Below are 21239 nucleotides of genomic sequence, written 5' to 3'. Positions count from 1 at the left end.
ATTTATTGGTGAAAATGGAAGCTTGGAAAAAGTCAAAAATATTTCATTTGAAATGACAGGTTTTCATTTTTTTTCTGCAAATGACAGTAAACTATACTTAATGATGAGGCCCAATAATATGAATTTTATCGAGTTGGTTTTGTATAAGACACAATAGCAAATGCCTGACTCCTTTCAGAATAAAGTGATTTATCCTAAAAATAAATCCCAAATTATTCACCAATGTATCGCGGAGGTCTTTTCTCTATGAAGGCGGCCATTCCCTCCCGCCTGTCCCGTGTCGGGATGACCTAAAATGTTGACCCACAACCACCAACCAATTGATTGAGCACACAAGGAAACTGTTAAGCATTTTGGACAATGTCATTCTTTTTACCTGGGCGTAACACATCCTCTCTATTGCCATTGCTGAGGTGATGTCAACCTAGCAAGAGACAAGCGTCAGTTATAGCACAGAAGTATTTTAAACGAGAATAACAAACAACTTGTGTACCTCCATGCCTCGGATCATTGCTTCTTTGGCCAGCCGCACAGCAATGGGCGCCTGAGGGACCAAAACAAATGGGATTGTTATCGTCTTCATTCAAAGAAGACAACTAGAGTCGATCGTTGGCTCAATCCTTCGGCATTGGCGTCCAAAGATTGGAATGGGAGGGCTGATGTGTTTTACCATTGAAAAAAAACTGAAATACTGTCCAAATGCACCTTAAATGGAATCAAGTTATTCTGAAGTAAAACTAGATTTTTTTATGAAAACATCACAAAAGTCAAAACTTATGGGAAAATATATATTTTTTCCAAATGATAAAATCAAGTCAATTATCTGTTTCAAACGTGAAACTATTTTACACAGCTATTTTTCAGCTCGGATCAAGACTTTGAAAATTGGACCTCAATAAGCCTCAAAAGGTCAATTCACCTATTATCAATAACAAGTCTTCTTTTGTCTCCTTTTGAGCAGCAAGTCTTATTTATGACTTGCCACATGTGAATATTCACTCTAGTTGATTGGGAAAACACGGTTTCTTATCCCGCCAAATATTTGTACTTTCAACTAGTACAGTTTATTCCGCGCTGATGTGTACGCTACGGTTGGCCCATTTCTCCACTCCACTGCCACCGTGGCCTGGCCGACTGCGGGCGTCTGAGCTGGAGTAGAAGAAATACGGAACGACAGAAGCCCGCCGAGAACGACGAGAGGGGGTGGAAAGGGGAAATTGAAGGCGGATTAAATAGTCTGAGGACGGCAAGGCGGAGGGAGGCAGACCTGGGGCAGGATCTCTCTGGCCAGGCCAAGTGCTTCCACGTACGCCGCCTCTCCCGTCCCGTCCTGCTGTACCGCTCTGTTCACCAAACCCATCTCGGCAGCCGCCTTTCCTCCCACGCGCCTCCCTGTCCAGAGTAAAAAATAAAAAAAATACTACATACACCAACGACCCCATTCATTTTCTACAGGGGTGCTTATACTCATTTTTTTTTTGCTCTGAGATCTACTACTTTTCAATGAGCCAATCTCCCGTGGAAGGGGACCGAGGGGGGCCAATTGGCAATGCTGAGACGGGTCTGATTACCAACAAAATGTGCCAAAATGAAGCATAAAACGTCAAGTCTCATCATCTGTTCGTCAAAGACATTAATGAGCAGCTGTGACAGGTCGTTTATGTTAGCCCAGGCTGTCAGCACCTCACTTAAGATCCGGAGGAGAGCCTAATGATTGTTAAGTGAGTCAGATGTGCATGTTCAAAAAAAGAAAAAAAGTGCGAGTTTGCAGTGGGCGCATTGCGATGTCGTGGTACAAATGAGACATCGTTCGGACCCAAATAAAACAGATTGGATCAAATCTTATTCTAGAGCGATTTAACAAAAATACCATGGCGATGGATATAATGAGTACTTCCGATTTATTGTATTTGTCACCTGTGAAGATAAGCTCCTTGGCCAGAGCCATACCCACAGCGCGAGGCAGTCGTTGACTTCCCCCTGTGGCGCGAGAAAAATAAGAAAAAGACAAAGTCAAGGCTTTGTTTGCCCCCGGTAAAAAGATTTCGCAGCGTGACGTCTCACCGGCCCCCGGGAGCAGCCCTCGCGTCGCCTCAATCAGGCCCATCTGTGCAGAACACGCTGGGAAAAAACCAAGAGGACGCGTGAAGGTCGGAGATGATGAGCGTTCTTAAGGCCTAAGTGGCCGTTATTAAGGCCACCTGGATTGGTTGTGTATTGGTCAAAGGAAGGGTGAACAAATAATGACGCCGACTTTTCGGAAACAATGAAATTTCCCTTAGGTGTGAGAGTGTGAGCGTGAATGGTGGTCCGTGTCCTCACCGGCGGTGCGCAGATCACAGGCCAATGCCAACTCCAAGCCGCCACCCACAGCCACACCGTCAATGGCCGCTATGGTCGGCATGGGCAACAAGGCTGTGCGAGAGGCGGCGAAGGATAAAAAGGAATCCTGTGGTGAACATTAAAAATGAAAAAGTGGAACATTTCATCTTTTTTTCTCACCTATCTGGGTCATGAGGGATCGCAGGCCGTGGACAAACACATCCGACTCCTGGTTGTTCATCAAAGCCCTTTCTTTTAGGTCAGCACCTATTTGGAACATTTATATTTAGTATTATATATACATATGTATATATTACACATTTTAAAATGAGGAAATTAAAATACTAACATTTTTTTTTATATTTGTCACCACAGTAGTTTAAAGTTTGATTTATTTAAACTTGTATTTTTTACAGATTAATGTAAATTACGTTATTTATTTCTTGTATATCAACATTTTCAAAAGAAGAAATGTAAAATTATTCAATTTAAACCACAGCTTGAAGAAAGACTTCTCAAGATTCATCTCTCTCATCTTATTTTCTGAAACGCTTGATCCTTACTAGGGTCGCAGGGGTGCTGGAGCATATCCCATCTAATAAAAATCAAATGAAATCAGCAATTTGACTCAGATGCTCACCTGCACAGAAAACCCCAGGAACCAAACTCCTGAAGAGAAGCACACGCACTGTCAAATCCGTGGCCATCATGGAAACCAGCTCCCTCATCTGCTTATACGATACTTCACTCAAGTCACTTGTGTACGTGTGTGTGCTCGCTCGGATGCATTTGTACGCACCTGTGACACAAATACATGACCCAAAGCGTTCCGGGCCTTGTGTCTGCACATGAGCACCTCCACAATGCCTGAAATGCAAAAACACACACTTTTATAACTCTTAGTATTCATTCATTTGCCAAACTCCTTTTCCTCACAAAGGTCACAGGGGGGTGCTGGAGCCTATCTCAGCCAAGCACTACAGGCCCCACCCTGAATCAGTGGCCAGCCAATCGCAGAGCACAGAAGAAGGGCAACCAGCCTATGCATGTTTTGGGATGTGGAAAGAAACTGGAGTACCCGGAGAAAAAACACACAAAATCCACACACTGAGGACCCACCTTGGATCAATTTCTCGACCCCAGAAATGTGAGGTCAACTAACTAATCCTTAGTATACTAAGTAATTTAGTCATATGATGACTGTAGACAATGATTACTTGTGAAATGAAAATGTTTGACAATACTAGTTAGGAATGAAAAGTGCATCACACTGTATGGCTCTAAATTGCGTTTATCTGCCAGTATCATGGCTTTTAAAAAATGCATTAATAAGATAATGTTCTTTAAATTAAAAGTTTAAAAACTGGACGTCTATTGCCGTCAATGGCAGCCATTGAGTTAATCTTAAGAGACTTTCGAAGTGATACCTTCGTCCTCGTCGGGCAGCCTCTTCAGTTCCACCTCCAGTTCACCATCTCCGGCCTTCGAGTAGCATCGTTTGCCGTCTCCGGCCATCGGTGCCCGGGCTCCCACACGACAGGCGAGCGCCGACCATGACAAGCCGCGGAGAAGAAGCGACGGCATGCCCGCTGCGCTGCTCGGTAAAGGATATGAATTATTATTATTTATTGCTTGTTTTGTCTTTTCTTCCTGGTTGTCAAAAAAAAAAAAACCAAACGGGGCAGGGCTTTAGCTAAAGTTACTTTATTAAAATGTGAGTTGACATTTTTTCATTTGTTGGTTTAGGTTAACATTTAGTAGACATTTCAGGAGTTCTAAAAAAATATATTTTAATTAGTTCGAATGAGTGTAAGTATTTTGGCCAATAGCTAACTACCTGGAGCTGCCTCGGGATGTGTTCAAGAACACATTTTTGGCTCGGATAATTGACTATTCTTGAAAGAAATTGTTGTTGTTATTGTTTTGCGTGGGTTATCATTTGAGCAATTTTTTATTTTCATTTTTAAGTGCATTTTTTTAATTATTCGCTGCCACATTCCCAGTTCAAGTGAATTTGAAATCTACTAATGATAAACCTAGTTAAATTCACAGTAGAAGAGTGAAAAAAGTGGACGATTGGTCGTCTATCACCTTCATTTGTCTCTTCCAAAGGTATCTCATAGGATCCCATTGACGGCGGTAGACGTCCAACCCATTTGAAGTGGGAGGACCGTCGCTGCCACCCTTCCATTCCAAATGAATTGGACATCTACCAGTGATGAAAGTTTGAAAAGAGCCCAATATATTATCCCCATTTGAAAGGTGAATTGAGGTAACTCCTGAACTGATGACATGGCAACATTGAACTGAAAAAAAACAAAAAGCAACAAAAGGGTTTTAAATAGCGATAACCGAGTACACACCGTAATGTTTTCCACCTTCCTGCCATGACTACTTTGACCATTCATTATTTAACAGGTCTTTACAATTACAACCAGACTGATATAAAAGACCAGACGTGTGTGTGTGTGTGTGTGTGTGTGTGTGTGTGTGTGTGTGTGTGTGTGTGTGTGTGTGTGTGTGTGTGTGTGTGTGTGTGTGTGTGTGTGCGTGTCCAGACATGAGGTGTCAACTCCAGACGTTAGAAAATAGGAGTATAACTGACTTTTGTGGTTTCTGTTGCAGCCAAGCGACACGCTAGCCGATCGATTGCCTAGGTTCTGGTTCCAGAGGGGCAACAGGTCGCCTTATCGTGTGTTTGTGCACGCGGGGAGATGGAAAACTGAAGGGAGGCAACGCCGACCGCGGGATTGCCAGAATGTGTGAGATAGAACCTGAGCCTGATAGACAGTGAGTGACACTGACACTCCGTGTTCAAGGACGCCACCGTTGATGACCTCCGTGATCGCTTTTGATAACAACCTCCTACCCAAATAATCAAGTACAAAGTTACTTCGTGTTGGTCACATTGCTTAAAATGTATATATGAAATGATACGTTTGGCCGTCTAGAGTTAAAATGAGTATTAGTGACCTCTTGTATTGCTTAAAAGTACATTTTTGGGCCAATTAGAAAAACCTAACGTTAATAGTAGTAGTTGATATTGTATAGTTTCACTGTTCATGATTATAACAAACTGAAACTTGATTCAAGTACCTGTTGCTTTTTCTGTTGTCCTGTTGATCTTATCTTTAACCTGCTGAAGAGAATAAAAATGGAAATGAGCAAAAGTGATATGATTTTACATATTTACATTTATTATAATTAATGTATTCTCTCTTAAATAAACAAACTCAAACTCATTGTATATATTCTGTTTATATTATTTTCATAAATACTTTGAGAAAACAAGATGTAAAAACTAAATAAATCAGTAAATAATTCAAAGGGGTTAGACAAGGACAGTTTGATCAAATTTTTAAATGGACAGATGTCCCTCCAAAGTGATACAATTGGGATTTTGAATAAAAAAAATTGGAATTTACAATTCACATGCAACACACTTCCAACACAAAAAGTCCAAGTTGACTTGTATAGCAGAATTTTCTGGGTGGAAATAAAAGTCAAACAATCTGAATATCACTGTAAGAAAAAACTCTGAAAAAAAAGAATATGCCTCAAAAACCCAACTTGAAATGTTATAACCAAATTTCTCTGTGACACTAAATACCAACCAAGTTAATAAAAAAAAAAACGAATTTCCCACCAAATCTTATTTTAACAAATTCTCAAAAGTCAATTTCAAACTAACAAAAAAAATATGATTCTCAGTCCAAAATAGCGTCAAAGGCAGACCATAAATTAAGATCAGTCTAGGCCTGCTGGTGACAACCCACATGAGTCATAGGGAATGTTCTTGTTCCCGCATGTGTGTGCCAAGGAGCCATGCGCCAGCGGCACACGCATTGTGTTTGACCTTTGTGTCGGACATCTTGTCACGTTCTCGTCGGCTCAGCGGAAGCCGGCCTGGATAGACTGGCGACAGTCGCTTCAAAATCATCTTTCCAACAAGGTGATCTCCATTGACGTTGAATTGTTTTCCAAGGCAACGGAAGACAATCATTTAGATTGACTTTGTAGCCCTTGCGACAGTTGGGATCTAATTACTGGTGGCCACCAGTCAGCGGTCAATATTGTCTTAACAGGCAAAGACAGCATTTGGTTGGGCCTCGGTCGGTCACGCCAACACCGAGCGCTCAAAAGTACTGGGACACTTGACAAGTGTCTGAGTGTTGCAGACTGAGGGCTGCTCAAGTGACAATTGCTAGTAGCAGAACAAGACATAATACTTGTGGGGGTAAGCCAAACATTTTGGGGGGCAATTTTTAAAGAAAGGCATGTTAGGTTGGTTGAGTACTCCAAATTGCTTCTAGGTATGAGTGTCAGGGTGAATGGTTGTTTGTTTCCTAGAACCCTGCGATTGGCTGGCCACCCATTCAGGGTGTACCTTGCTTACTCCCCGTTTTTGGCTGGGAGAGGCTCCAGCACCCCTCCAATCCTCCCGAGGGAGGATAAGCAGCTCGGAAAAAGAATTGAATTCCATGAAAAAAAGACTTCAATAGAATAGTTCTTTCTTCCGTTTTCATTGGCATTCGCTTGACTTTTTAAATTGCTTTTTGAATAAATATTCTAAGATTCCTGTAGTCCTTGATCATTCCTTGACGTCTAAACAATTTTCATTTCAATTTTATCTCGAGAAACATCATATCTAAGCACATGATTTAATTTCAAGGGCTTCACAAAATGGCGTGTGGGCTGTATCTAAGACATGGGGGTCTTGAGTTTGACCGCTGTTGTTTAAGGGGATGGAAAATGTACTAGTACCTGAATACAGATTAGAAATAGAATCATAAAAAAGTGAATGCGTCCCATTACTTTGGTCCACATAGGTTCATTTCATTAAGTCCTGAATTGGCTAATGTGTCAACCTAAAACAGAGTCAACAATCACACACACACACACACACACACATTCATGCTTGCACGTATGGGTGGGCACACACGCAATGTGCCCGCTATAAACCTAATCACTGTAAGTGAGCAATGATCCTGCCCTTTGCTTCAATTACATTATAGTGATGGAAGTGCACGTGTTCTGCTGGAAATAAAAGAGCCTAACGACCCTGAAGGTAACGTCCGTAGAGGCAAGACGGCCGCAGACGAGTTATGGCCGTGTTCAGAGTTATAGCACCCCCCCAAAAAAGGGGAGTCGAGCTTTGTGCACGAGAATAGAGGAGACGTGAAAAGTCAGAATGTACGTGTACGCTTGACAACAATGTCTGGGAAAAATCATGGCGTGAATACGAGTAATTTTACTATGCAAATTAAGTAAATGAACTCATTGTCAACAATGAATATTGTCATAAAAATGCTTTCAAGTAGTAATTAAAAAAGCTGCTTGGTGGTGATTTTCTGTTCACTGTCGATGCTTTCTAAGAATTTTTTTCTATTAGGGGTCTCACAGAGGTGACCACCCTTTCTTTCATGCTGTCATTTCAGTTGATGAAGCAACCTAATCCTGATTAATGGCCCGATTGTTTCACGATTACTAAGGCGGGAACGGCTCCAGTGGTAATTTTCATGGAGCTTTTCCATACATAAGTGACTTTAAAGTCACTATTAAGACTCATTTGAACTTTTGGGGTCGGGCTATGCAAAATAAAAACCTGTAGTACGACTGACATGTAAATTGTGTTTACCTATTAAAAACTTTTTTGTCTTACTCAGGGACTTACAAAAAGACAAAGTTTTAAATATATATATATATATATGAAGGGTAAGCAGAATTTTGAGAGGTATTAGGGGTGGGGGCTCTGTCCTCTCAGGGGTTTGCGGACCCCTATTTGTTCATTAATTGCAACAGCAGTGCAAAATAACAACCTTGTCTGATGATCTTGCTATAATTCTCCCTAGAATTGAACATGAATGAAATAGAGACAATCAACATTGTGACGCCCCCAATGTTCCACAGCCAGCCTCAATTAAAAAATGTAAAAAATGAATAATTAAAACAGCAGCATCAATTCAGTGTGACTCGGCATAATAAAGTAACATGCCGCTGGGAGGGGGACAGACGGGGGAGGAATTAGTCAGTGGAGCATACGAGCTGAGGTCTGTTATAGCTCTGTGTGCATTTCACACGATGGCTGCCGCTGCTGCCAGTAAACTTTGAGACGGACAAATTAGGGCGAAAATCATACACTCATGCAAATACAAAATGGAATAAGCTCCAATTAGAAAGAACTATTTTAAAAACATGGATGAATTGATTATAAATTGAATATGTAGTATGTTTAAGATGCATTTATAGTTGTTTTTTTTTTTGCATCAGACAGCGCCATTTTCTATAGCAGAGGTGCCTAATATGTTGACTGGTGTCGTTCCAAATAGGCAGTAAATAGTGCAATTTGGATTTGGAAAGAAAAGTTGTGTTTTGTTTCAAATATGGTGAATATGATAAAGTTTTATGGGAAGAACTCATGTCAGAGTCCTTTTAGCCAATTATCAACCCTCCCTTGTGTCGGGCCTTTGATTGACATACAGGAAAAGAACAGTATGTCAGTTCTGGTTTTTGAGTCACAACTCTCAAAATTTGGACTTCAAAATGTTTTCTTTAAAATCTCAGAACTCTGAATGTAAACCATGATTTTAAAGTCAGAATTTTGAGATTAAGGTCAGAATTTGTATTTTGTTTTCAGAATTCTGACTCTATTCCCAAAATTCAGAATTATAACTTGATATCAGTCTTTACCATCAGAATTCTGAGATAAAAGTCAGAATAAATCTAAATGTTTTACACTTTAAAAAAAAAATATGACTGCTGGAGTTAAAACTACCACCTGAAAAATTTGAAACATTGACACAGTTAGGTTAGTTTGTATATCTCAGATCATCTTTCCATAAGTAAGAAAGTGTGCGTGCGTTTGACAGAGAGAGAGAGAGAGAGAGAGAGAGAGAGAGAGAGAGAGAGAGAGAGAGAGAGAGAGAGGCAGCAACAGATATAAAGCAAGAGAGTCATGTTTCATTTAAGTTTGGTTGCTTTCGTGCACGCATGAACACCTGATGACGTCAGCCTGGCAATCATCCCTTCACATACACACACACACATACACACTCACTGGTGGTCACGTGCACAGGCGCTCTGCCAGGCAGCTCCGCTCTCAGGCGCATCAGTAGTGCGCCGAGTCAACCAGCGCGAAGGACGCGGCGCTCAGCCTCCGTCCGTCCGTCCTCTACCGGAGAGAAGTGTCGCGCAGAGGAGGGAAGAAGAAAAAGGACGGCTCATCCCCAATCCGAGGAGTACGCGGGGGTCATCCCTTTGGCTCGGGAGGCGAGGACCCCGTCATGCACTCGGCCGGGGACGACTAACTCACCGGCATGAGTCACCGCGGACTGGATTCGGTGACTCGGTGGGGTGAAGCCCGCTGAGATCGCCCGGCAGTTTGTCACCCGTCTGGGACTAAGTGAGAGAGGCTGGATTCCGATAGGGTAGATCCCGAGAGCCCGCCCGGGATGAGCAGGGGGCGCGTCCCGGCTCCGTGAGGCTCCGTGAGGGTCCGGGCCGCGGCCCCCGTCATGCGTGTCCCCCGCCGGCCCGGCGCCCACTCCTTGCGGTTCCTGTCCCTCTTGGTCTTCGTGATGGGGGTGGCACCTTCGCCGGCTCTGACGGCCGGCTGCCCCGACAGGTGCGTGCGAGGAGTGGAACTGTTTGGTAAAGTTTCAGTTTGATTCGTGCTGGAAGTTAGGATGTAGGATTGAGGAAACTAACTGAAAACTTTTCATTGGAAGGAATGGAAATTGATGGGGAAATAGAGGCAAATTGGAGATGACATTCAGGAAAGACATCACAATTCACGTTTGAGATAAACAGAAGCACAGTTTTGTCAATAGGGAAGAAAAAAAGTGACCTAATTCCTTCATATTCAATGTTTACTTCTGTCAGCTTTGACAAGGTGACACTTAGTACCTCGAAAAACTGCAAAAGAGGCACTCGCAGATCACGACTCTACCATGCTTGCATAAAATGTGTTTGTTTAAGCAAGGATTTCTCTCACATGGTGCTCTAGGCTACATGCGATCTGACCCAGGAGACTTGCCTGAGACCAGAATGAGCAAAGTCTTCAGAGTACATTATCCGTTCTGACTATACAGACTAATACCAAGACTTTCCGAGACCGGTAATCACTGAGATCGAATAGAGACTTTCAAAACACAAAAGCCTGACCAATACGGAAACAAGACTGAGTCTGAGACTAGACCGAGATCAGGTGATCTTGAAATAATACCATTCTTTAAACAAAAGAGCACACCATAAACATTCTGTTCCTCTTATTATCTCAAGACAAGTCCAGTAAGACTTTAAAACAAATGACTATCTCTACTAAACAGAATATAACATGCGTTCCTTTCCCCAAGTGTTTCCTGAGAAACTGAAGAAGTGGAAAAACTCACCAAATTTCCTTACCCTAGGTGCGTGTGCGACGACCAGCTGGTGGTCCAGTGCGCCGGGCGGGAGCTGACCCAGTTCCCCTCTGATCTTCCACTGGCTACGCGGCAGCTCATCATCTCCAACAACCGCATCGGGGACCTACCGGCATTGCAGCTCAATTACTTATCCGACTTGGTTTACCTGGACTGCAGCAACAACTCTCTGACGGAGATCTCAGAGTCCACCTTCGGGAACCTGCGCAAACTGGCCTACCTGGACCTGTCCTTCAACGCCCTGCTGCAAATCGAGGAGCGGACTTTCGGGCCCCTGGCGTCCCTGGTCATGCTGCGGCTGACGGACAACCCGGGTCTCGGGGAGATCCACTCCGACGCCTTTGCCGAGAACCCGGCCCTACAGGTCCTGGACGTGAGTCGGAACAACCTGACAGCCCTCAACATCAGCGGTTTGATCGGACTGCCGGCCCTCCGCTCGCTGGGACTCAGCGGGAACCCGTGGAGGTGCGACTGCGACACCGAAGACCTCTGCCTTTGGGTCCAGATCGAGAGCTTCAAGTTCCAAGGTAAGACTGGAAGGAGAAAGCAGCCCAAGACTTAAAAATGTTGCCGAGTATGACATTGAAATAATGAGAAATCAGTCATAATGGCTTTGAACCTCGGCTCCAATGTTATAAATAATGGAAAAGACGATTAATATCTGCAGTAGTTATTTTTAGAAACCCGCCAATTCTGTATCAGTACCTCAAAATCTTGTGTTGTCCATATTCAGTTTTGATTAAAAAAAGTGTAAACCCCATCGAAAGGGTAACAAACAAAAAAAAAAAAGAAAATCTTTCTGACAACAACGGAAACAAATTGGCAAATTATCTCGCAGTGAACCGCAACTAATCGGGCTGTGCATCCATGTAAAAAAAAAAGATACAACTTCAGATCTTAAAACATTAGGTACTTTGGACACTATTGCCAAAAGAGAATTCATTGAAGTGAAACTATAGATAATTCATAGTGTCAGTTATTAGAAAATTGACAGGTTGGGCCCAGACACACAAGACAGAAAAAGAGAAAAGCCTTTTAAGATGACCAGCATGTAAGAGAGTACTATCTATACTATAAAGTATTCCAAAGACACTCCAAGGTCTCCATTTTGCTTGTTGTCACACCATCTCATTAAGATGATGCGATTGCATCTCTGGTTTAATCTCAGATAGCGACACACTTATCAAACTGTCACCACAACGTGCGTGCGTGCGTGCGACATGAAGACATCATAAAAGGCTAACGAGACAGTGTTGATAGGAAAAGTCAATGTTAACCCCCCTAACGTTCTGGCACATCTTAAAATGCTACCGGGCTGTATGACAACAGTGTATTTTTTTTTTTAGAAAATGATCATTTAAAAATACAATTTTTACAGAAATTTAATGTGGAATGACACCATATCAAATTAAGTGAACCAAAATGTGCAGTAAGTGACGCAGAAATGTCCCAAAGTCATACCCAGAATTGCCCTAATGAACCAAAGTTGATTTCTAATCAACAAATGAGCCAAAATAATCAGAAAGTGACCTAAAAATGTTCAAAAATCATTAGGAAGTGACCAGTAATATACAGAAAATGACCCAAAACGTCCTACGAAATAGACAGAAACTATCAAATAGCAGGAAATAATCGAGAAATGAATCAAAAATAATAGGTGACCCCAAATCAATCTCCAAAATGATCTGAAAGTGACATAAAACCAGCAGAAAGTGACCCACAAATCTCCCACAGTTTACAAAACAGCAAAAATCCCACACAGTTCCTCCAAAAACATCATTTCCTACTAATGAATACTAATTAGCCCAAAGACACCCTTGCACCAGAAATGTTTTTTCACTCATTCACTACCACTGACATCTAACTTCCATAATAATAAAGAATAGTATCACAGCAATACCCGAAAATGCTGGACAAAATCATGTCAAATAGAGAGTATGTGTGAAGTGTAGAGTTTGTTTTTGCGGGAAAAGCTTCCGTGTAGTGTCTCCATTCTATTTATTGTTTGGCGCCTGCGGCGTTGCTCTCACACAGCGAGAGTCTGGCTAATTGTCAGTGAACGGTCGAGCGGCCTGACGCGCCGATTTGGACACGAGCTCCTCCACACGCGGGCGGACGAGCGCAAAGTAAGCCTCCGTTCCAGAGTTGTTAGCGCACTTGCATCTCTGGGGGGAAGAAGTGAAAGTCGACTCTCCCACAGTGAACTCACGAGACGTGTCACAGCGGTGTGACAAAACGGGGTCGGCGTGAGGCCGCCGCTCAAATTTATCAAAGACAATTGCATCATTCAATACAGGCGCAGCATGTATTATTCAGCATGTTGGACGGATCCAGTTCTGTTGACCTACTTGGGCGGCCTAGCCAAAATATAGAACATATGGGCAAAGGAAATACCTGACACCTGGATGTCAATTTTCTTAAATATCCCATTTTATATCTTAGGCTTGCAGATGGCATTCATTCGTGTTGTTTAATTGATCTATTTTTAGATGTCTGTTTATTTTGTCTAGTATTTCATCCTTATAATTATGTTATATTTTCATTCAAATATATTGTAACTTACAATCAGACATAATACACAGATATATATGGTATTATGTTATATTCAAAAGAATATCATTCAATTAGTGCTTGCTTTATGTTGTTGCTTTTTTGTTCAATTTATGATATAAATCTGCATTTGAGTGGTTAGAGCGCCAGCCTCACAGTTCTAGGGTCGAGGGTTCAATCACCAAGTGGTTTGTCCAGTGTGGAGTTTGTATGTTCTCCGCGGGGCTTGCGTGGGTTTTTTCCGGGTACTTCGGCATTGACAACAACAAGCGCCCATTTCATCACAACTATGAAAAATATATATATATTTTTTACCTTGATTTTATGTTGCTGTTCCCTTGCCAATCTTTGAAAACTTAACATAAATCATTTTTTTAACTTTAACTCATCCCCAAAAATAGATTAAACAGCAAATATGTGAATCGCTACACATTTAACAAGAAAATCTGATTAAAAAAATTACCCTGACACTAATTTTTCTTCCTACATTTTAATATTTAGTGTTTGGGTTTTTTTTTTTAACAAGGGGGCCGCACTATCACTCATGGGTTCAGTGTAGCATCTCAATCCATTTGTTCCCGTAGTGGAACCAAATCAGGCCGATGGATGAAGGAAATAGAGTGAAAAAAAGCTGAAGGGAGAATAAAAAGAGGAAAAAAAATGAAGCAAAATGAACCGATAAGAGCTTTTTGCTGTGAGTCGACCTTCGCTACGGTTCTCCACTTATCCTCCGCCAGAGGAAAAGAAGTGCGATGGAGAAACTGAAAAAACAAAAAAAAGGAGGACGGCGGCGTTCTGACTAACGTTGGAGAACCGGAGCGAAGGCGTCAATGCGGAAAAGGTCAACTATTCTTAGGCGCAATGATTGCATTTAAGCTCCTTGATAGCATCGGCGCACATTTCTTCAGCTTTAGATAATCACTTGATTGTTTTCAGGACGTCCAAATGCCTTGAAAGTTGAGCAAAAATTGCAAGTTCGAACCATGAGATTTCATACTTACACATCCACATATGTATTTACAGAATGGGCACTTGTATTATTTTGCTGAATACAAATACTACACAAAGTAACCATGTAAAAAGGGATAAGAAAATCTGAAAATAACAGTATACTATATATAATAATAATAAGAGGATTTGGACATTTCCCATCAGGAAGGCCATCTCTGTCCTTGACATTTTGCACCCAGTGCTCTTATCTGTCAAGACACTAAAGTCCACTTTGAAAATGGCTAGCACTTCTTCTTTTCTTTGGAAGTTGATGGATCTGATCAATTTGGAATTAAAATCTTGCAAATAAAGTGCCAAGCAATGTCGGGTCTTATTGACGCAGGCACAGTTTGATAACCTTGGATCAAACTCATTACATAGTCATTTGCATTTGTCCTTAAACTTGTATGGAATTCCAATTAAGTTGCACAAAAAGTCCCACTAAATCTGTTATTACCGGGATTTAGTGGCATTCCAGATCAAAGCAGCCATGATGATTTATTTTATCTGCTGTTGCTATATCTTGCAAATTGAGACAGCCAATGTCATAAGTATCAATAAATATCAAAGTATTCACACTAAAACATGGCTTGCGGATACGATATTTAATTGCAAAAGTATCTATACTCAGATATTAGCTTTTGTTGTCAAGGAGATAGACGTCCAATACATGTCCACGTCCCCAATCAGACTGGATTGGACGTCTCTCGACGTCAAGGCCAGTCAAATGCAATCATTCCATGCGAGTCAGCTCATTTTAAAATTAATTGGTTGCCAAGTTATCGATACTCGGTTATTTATATGTTTTTGTTGTCAAGGTGTAAACTTGATTTTCCACAAATGCTGGGGAAAATTGAGGATATTTTGGTGCTTCCATTGTTACTAAATGTCACTAAATGTCCAGTCCATGTGAAGTAGGAGGATTGAGAATCATTCACTGGTTGACAACCTCCTACTTTAAATGGACTGGACGTCTACTCATTTAAACTCAGTTTTGCTTTTTTTTTTATTGCTACATGCTTGACTATTAAGGAATACCGCACAGGCAGATTGACTCCTGTCATGTTCCACTGTGTCATTTTCCTATGAAAAGGCCATGCATCAATGTCAGAAGGCCCAGATGGACAGTGACAGCAAGCGATGAGCTTGAACTGACAAGAGAAGGAGTGCCAGGGAGGAAGAGGAAGCTTTTTGAAAGCAAGCCCGTTCCTGGAAATCATTTCTGACTATTCATTCATCTAAAGTCTCCAATCCCTTTCTTTAGCTTGCTTGGTCTGTGAGTACATTTTAGTGGACAGAGGGAGCCATCAGCCAGAAGGGAAAGCGGCCAAACTCAGTCGTCAGTGGTGCTTATATTGGAGTATTTTCCAGTGTGTAAAAGTGGAGGTCACTGATGGTTGTGCAGAGGTATCCAAACTTTTGCGATTTGTTGCTCTATTTTAATTAAAGTTGTTTGGTTTCACAGGTCGGTGCACATGTTAAATCTAATGTAGATTTATCAAATAGTATATACAAATATAATGTAACATATACTACATACACTATGTAAAAACAAACAAAACATGGGACATTGTCATCTTGGCCCATTGCGGAATTTGATTACGCATTGTCTTTCCTCCCTTTCGTCCTTTCACGTCATTATTATTCGCAGAGTCAACTGAGCATGAAGGGAGGGATGGCGGGCAAGTGGTGATGAGGATGTCAATTAGTGTGCCGCTAATGAGAGATGAAGTTAGATGAGCTGATAAAAAGGGAAAAATACGCTTCCTCTACTCCTCTCTTGTGTGTCTGACTGCACTGTCGGAAGGTCAAAGTGTCCTTGTGAGTTTGAATTCTGCAACTTCAGCCCCAAAAAAATGCTAAAATGCCTTGACTTCATTGGCTTCTATTGGCGGGGATGGACGTCCGACCCATTTCAAATGGACTAATCTTACTGACTCTGCCCTTTCTCAGATGAGGGCCAAACAGTATGCCACAGCCCGGCCGAGTTGGCCGGTCAGCATCTGGGCGAGGTGGGAATGCAGCTGCGGGCGGACTGCCACCAGGGCCTGGGCTACTGGGACTACCTCTTCTTCGTGGCTATCGGTTTCATCATCTTCTCGGCGGGCACGGTGTCGGCGTGGGTGATGGGCGTGCTCATGGTGCTGTATGACCGATACAGCAAACGCAAAAGCGAGGAGCTGGACAGCGAAGACAACGACGCCAAGGGGGGCAGCCTGGGCAAGCAGGGAAACGGAGACGTGGGCAAACCCGGCGTGCAGGTTTGACACCGCTGACTCTCAGACCAAAGACTCTACGAGCGGATCTCTTTCTGGTTATGTTCGGAATAACTCCCTAGTCACTATTAGGTGCCCGTTTGTGAGTCTAGGCATATGACGCATAAATTGTATCCCATAATGCATCTGGAAACAATGGTCGGTCGTTAAAAATCTTTCGACGAAACAATTGAATTTTTGGGAAAAAATAAAAATAAATTCAAACTCTGGTCATGACAGAAATTAAATTAAATTAGATGAAAAAGCCTACCTATCCCTAAATCACTTCCGATAACTGACTCTGGCTATTTTTTATGCTTTTTTTGGTTTATTTTACTGAGAAAAAGACTAGAGGTTGTGGCTCAATAAAATCCAATCTATAAAAATTCAGCAAAAAAAAAAACAACCTTGGTGATAGTGGGGTTTTATCCTCCTCTACAAGTATGGTAGACAGTAACTAATTAAGCTCTTCAAACTCATATTAACATAGTTCCTACTTGGCACAGACGATTAACAAAACAATACTTTTGTATTGGACAAAGCGTTGGAGAAATTTCCCAGCAAATAATGGAAAATGGGGCTAAAAATACATCGACAAATATGCAAAAGGAACACCGTATAGTGATTAGGGACTGAGCGCACCATTTCCAAAGCAGCCTATTGTTATTGTCGACATCTTTAACACAAGGATGGAATGTGTGTGTTATGTGCGGGAGTGCACGTGAGTGTGTTTTTGTGTGTGTAAGCCAGGAGATCAACTCTATGCCTTCATCTTAAGAGTAAGAAAAAAGCTAAAAGATTATTGAGAGCAATAACCCCCTGCGCACACATACGTAATTACACAAAACACACACGATCTTTTAGGAATTCAGTAAGATTTTGTACGTAAAAGGGGTCACTAACATTTTTAATGAATTTAATATGAATGACAAAATTAAAAGTTTTTTTGTTAACGTTTAACAGCCATTTTGAAACGTTTGTTGGTTAGATGCCTTTTTGATTTTCTGTGAATTTAACAGTATTTTTTTACTTTAATTGTGCTATTCAATTGCCATTCATTTTCTTATTTGGCATCTTTAAATGCATTTTTAAAATATATTTTAACAGCATTATTATTTAAATCTCTCCTTCTGCAGTACTTAAATTTAATTTATAAACCATGGTGAAAAGACATTTGAATAACACACTTGTTCACTCATTTCAACTAGTATGCTTTTTGCCCTGAGCGCTAATTCACTAGTCAAATGTATTACTTTATTTCCACTACTATTGTATTCAGTTCAAGTTTACTTGTAAACTTTTGTGCTGTCCTAGTCACAAATCAAAGCTCAAATCTGAATATATTTTAGTGAGGACTTCAAGTGTACTAGTACAAAATCAAGAAGAACAGACAAAAAGCTCAATGGACTTGTCATAGTGCAGCATTAGTAACCCTGCTAGACCAGACTAGTAGCCTCCTGAACTACCAAAATGCTTCATTGGTAACACTTAGTAGTACTCCTACTAGTTTAAATATGCAGAAAGGTGATAAAACAGTCAAATAAATGTATATAGTAAGACGCTGTAGTTTTACATGAATACTGAGTAGTTTCGCTACAACCTCTGGCATTATAAAATCAACAGTCAGTTCAGTTGGATGTTCACTTATTTTTGTTAAATTATTTGTTATAAATTTTCACACTTAAGTCTAAGTGATCATCTACCAAAACTGCTGATTCCCCAAATTTAGCCAGCCGTTGTGGTAAACACAAAGAGCCAACTAGTAAATGAACCTTAAATTGAATTAGGATTAGAAATCCTTAAACATAAAAAAACATACCTCGAACCAAAAAAAAAACAACTGAAAATAAACACAACAACAACAACATATGAATGTAAAAACAGAAAAATATGTGCAAGCTACCTTTAACGTGTTGCGTGTGTATAGAAGTAGTTGCGGCTGTGTGCGTGTTTGACACTGAATGCCAACCTGTTCTGGTAGAAGACGCGGATCAGGCTAACGCACGGAGACCACGTCAGGGTGATCGAGCACATCGCCGAGCCCTGGCGGAATCTAAGTGACTGGCCCGGCTGACCTCGGCCTGTAGGACTGCTTTTCTGTGTGTGGAAGTGGGGCAAAGCGATCACACGGAATCCCGCTGAGACGCCACGACGACCCATTCGTTGGGAGTCGCGGGTCTCGAGCTCAAAAATCACTTTCTCATCCTTGGTGTGGTTTGCTCTAACAGCCTGGTTTTGGTTGAAAGTGAGCGGGAATTGATAGGAATGTCTTCAAATAATGATTGGGGAATTTCTTGGAGTTGTGGGGGGAGGAAATATCATAACATTGACAACATCCACACATAAAGCTAAGATAAAAAAAAATGAATTACCTTAATTGGGGGCATTGACAGCACTAGACGTCCAATCATGTTTGAACGGGATTGGACGTCTGGCAGCAAAAACATGACCTCTCAATGCTGGACATCCAGGTTCAAATGCAGTATTCAATGTTGGTCACTGTGTATGACAGCGAATGAGTTAAAATACACAAAATCTGCATTGGAGAAGCTGCTTTGTAATAAATATAAAATGGATGGGAAGAAATTATGCAGTTCTAATCATTAATAGTCCAAAGGTGTCAGACATTTCCTGCAACTGTCAGATCCACACACGTGTACGCTCTCACCGGCACAAGATAAACGTCAAGGACGCCGATAAAGTCAGCGCATCAACATGAAGCGCTCTTGTTTTTTGTTTTTTTTTTGCTCGTGCTTGTCATGCATGATCACACACACCTCCAGCCTCATTTTGAAATACAGACACGCAAACACACACACAAATTTCCTTTGACTCAAAACCTTTTCATGGTCACACCCCCACTCCAAAAAGGTCCTCAAACACATTCAAACGGTCTTCAGGAGTGTCGATGCGTGTGTGCGAATGGTATTAACCCAACTGATTGGCTGCCATCGACAGGGATTGACCTCCAATTTATTTGAACTTGGAGGGCTAGCAGCACCTCTCCCAGTTTCAGTGGCAGCCAATGACCAACAGTTGAGACGCCGGCCGACGTTGCTTTCTTTTCCCATTTCTTTGAGAGTCTTTTAGTTTTGTAAAACATGTATCATGAGCAATAAAGACTTCAAGGATGACCAATGGACCCAACGTTGCTTATTCAACTTTCCTATAGAAGTATAAGTAAAATAACATTCGACACAAGTCCTCCTAAAATCATTTTTCTCATTAAGATTTCACCCAGAAAACCTGCAGAGTTGGTGATAACCCAACAGGTTTATGGGAAATATAAATAAATAAATAATGTTAAGTTGACAGGAATTTAAAATGATGACATGTTATTAATATATACATATCACCATTCCTTAAAAGTAGTCTTACAAAAAAGTCTTACAAAACAAAAACAACAAAAAATGTCATGGATTTCAGTGCAGTGGCGGACAGCTGGGAAAGGTTTTTTTTTTTTTCCCTGACTGACTATGAGCAGTCGACAATGCTCTTCTAAACATAGCTGAAACTATGTATAGCTTTTATATTTTTTGAATCATTGTTTTTGCCTGGTAAATGAGCCAATAAAGCATTGGGGGAAACCCTGCCCGGCCGCCTTGTTGGGTTTTAACGTCGGGGCGCTTGCAGTAAAGCAAGTGAATAACAAACAGCTCGTGTGGAACCCTAGGAGGCTTGCCTGCACGTGTCTGTGTGAACCCGGACCATGTTATTGACTTATTGCATTAGATGGTCTATATGGGCTTCACGCTTACGAGCTAACATCACCCTTAGAGAAATAACAGGATCAACGCCTTTCCGAGCAATGCTCTTCTGCCTCTGGTTGTTTGTGTTCTTTAGACTTGATGACTATCTCATTCCCAAACCAAGTAAATCAGGGTTTAAAGAAGATCTCGACTGAAGGTCAGTTTCAGATTTTAAACGCTTCAAGACAGGTGTCTTGTAGGAGTGTTTTTAGTAGTTTCAAAGTAAGGAAGTGTGGGTCCGAGTTGTAAAATAGTTTAAGGTGTCTTCCAGATAGACGATTTAGCTCATGCTTTTGATTTCAGTCTGCCTTATGAGTCAGGATACATTCTTAAAAGTTTAGTGAAATATTCAATGTTTGTATTTCTCCATAATAAAACTTACTGGTCAATGGAAAAGAGCTTTTCCAAGCATACAAGTGGAATATTCTTCAATGGAAACGTCAATTACTAGACCTGAATCCAATAGAGTATGCAATTCACTTGTGGAACACTGGGCAATAGTGAAAACAAGGATTTGAAGACAAGTGCAGTAGAGTCCTGGCATTGCCAGTCTACATAGCACCACTAAATGGGAATACTTACTCATTCATTACCATTGACGCAAAAGGACGCCCAATTATTTTTGACACTGTGAGCCCTACAAGTCCCCAAATATTCATGCATTCCCCAAGTTAGAGTTTGCTAAAAAAAAATGTTCGTGATACACAGCCGTGGCATTAATATCATTGCTTCCTTTTTAATGAGAGGTGAAGCATCCTGGCATAAAAGCCCTGAATAGAACATTTCCCACTTCCTGGAATAGACGTGGATCTCCTCTGAGATTAACAACTCATTACCATCAGACTGCCGCTTCAAGGACCACCCCGGCCCTTCTACTCCAGAGATAGAGACCCCCCAACGCCACCACCTTGTGACGCACAAATCCCCAGAACTTCCCCTCGCCCTCTTCCACT

The 21239-nt window shown here is 41.4% G+C and overlaps 2 protein-coding genes across 2 annotated transcripts; one reads left to right on the top strand and one right to left on the bottom strand.

The window, feature by feature from the left end:
• Window positions 1-212: 212 nt before the first annotated feature.
• echdc2 (enoyl CoA hydratase domain containing 2) lies at window positions 213-9488 on the bottom strand. Its single transcript, XM_077717625.1, has 13 exons — window positions 9380-9488; window positions 5419-5458; window positions 3750-3916; window positions 3122-3189; window positions 2963-3050; window positions 2503-2589; window positions 2323-2415; window positions 2065-2121; window positions 1918-1980; window positions 1268-1392; window positions 494-544; window positions 377-424; window positions 213-290 (listed from the first exon to the last, which is right to left on the bottom strand). Exons 3-13 carry the CDS (start codon window positions 3904-3906, stop codon window positions 213-215), a joined length of 915 nt encoding a protein of 304 aa, XP_077573751.1. The 5' UTR covers window positions 3907-3916; window positions 5419-5458; window positions 9380-9488.
• On the top strand, window positions 9324-19601 carry lrrc52 (leucine rich repeat containing 52). Its single transcript, XM_077717623.1, has 3 exons — window positions 9324-9946; window positions 10731-11269; window positions 16236-19601. The coding sequence occupies exons 1-3, from the start codon at window positions 9837-9839 to the stop codon at window positions 16547-16549; spliced, it is 963 nt and encodes a 320-aa protein (XP_077573749.1). The 5' UTR covers window positions 9324-9836; the 3' UTR covers window positions 16550-19601.
• Window positions 19602-21239: the final 1638 nt, after the last annotated feature.

Source organism: Stigmatopora nigra, chromosome 5 (genome assembly GCF_051989575.1).
Source record: "Stigmatopora nigra isolate UIUO_SnigA chromosome 5, RoL_Snig_1.1, whole genome shotgun sequence".
NCBI classification, from domain to species: Eukaryota; Metazoa; Chordata; class Actinopteri; order Syngnathiformes; family Syngnathidae; genus Stigmatopora; species Stigmatopora nigra.
Note: the sequence above shows the minus strand (reverse complement) of the source record. Positions and strands in the feature narration are given on the sequence as shown.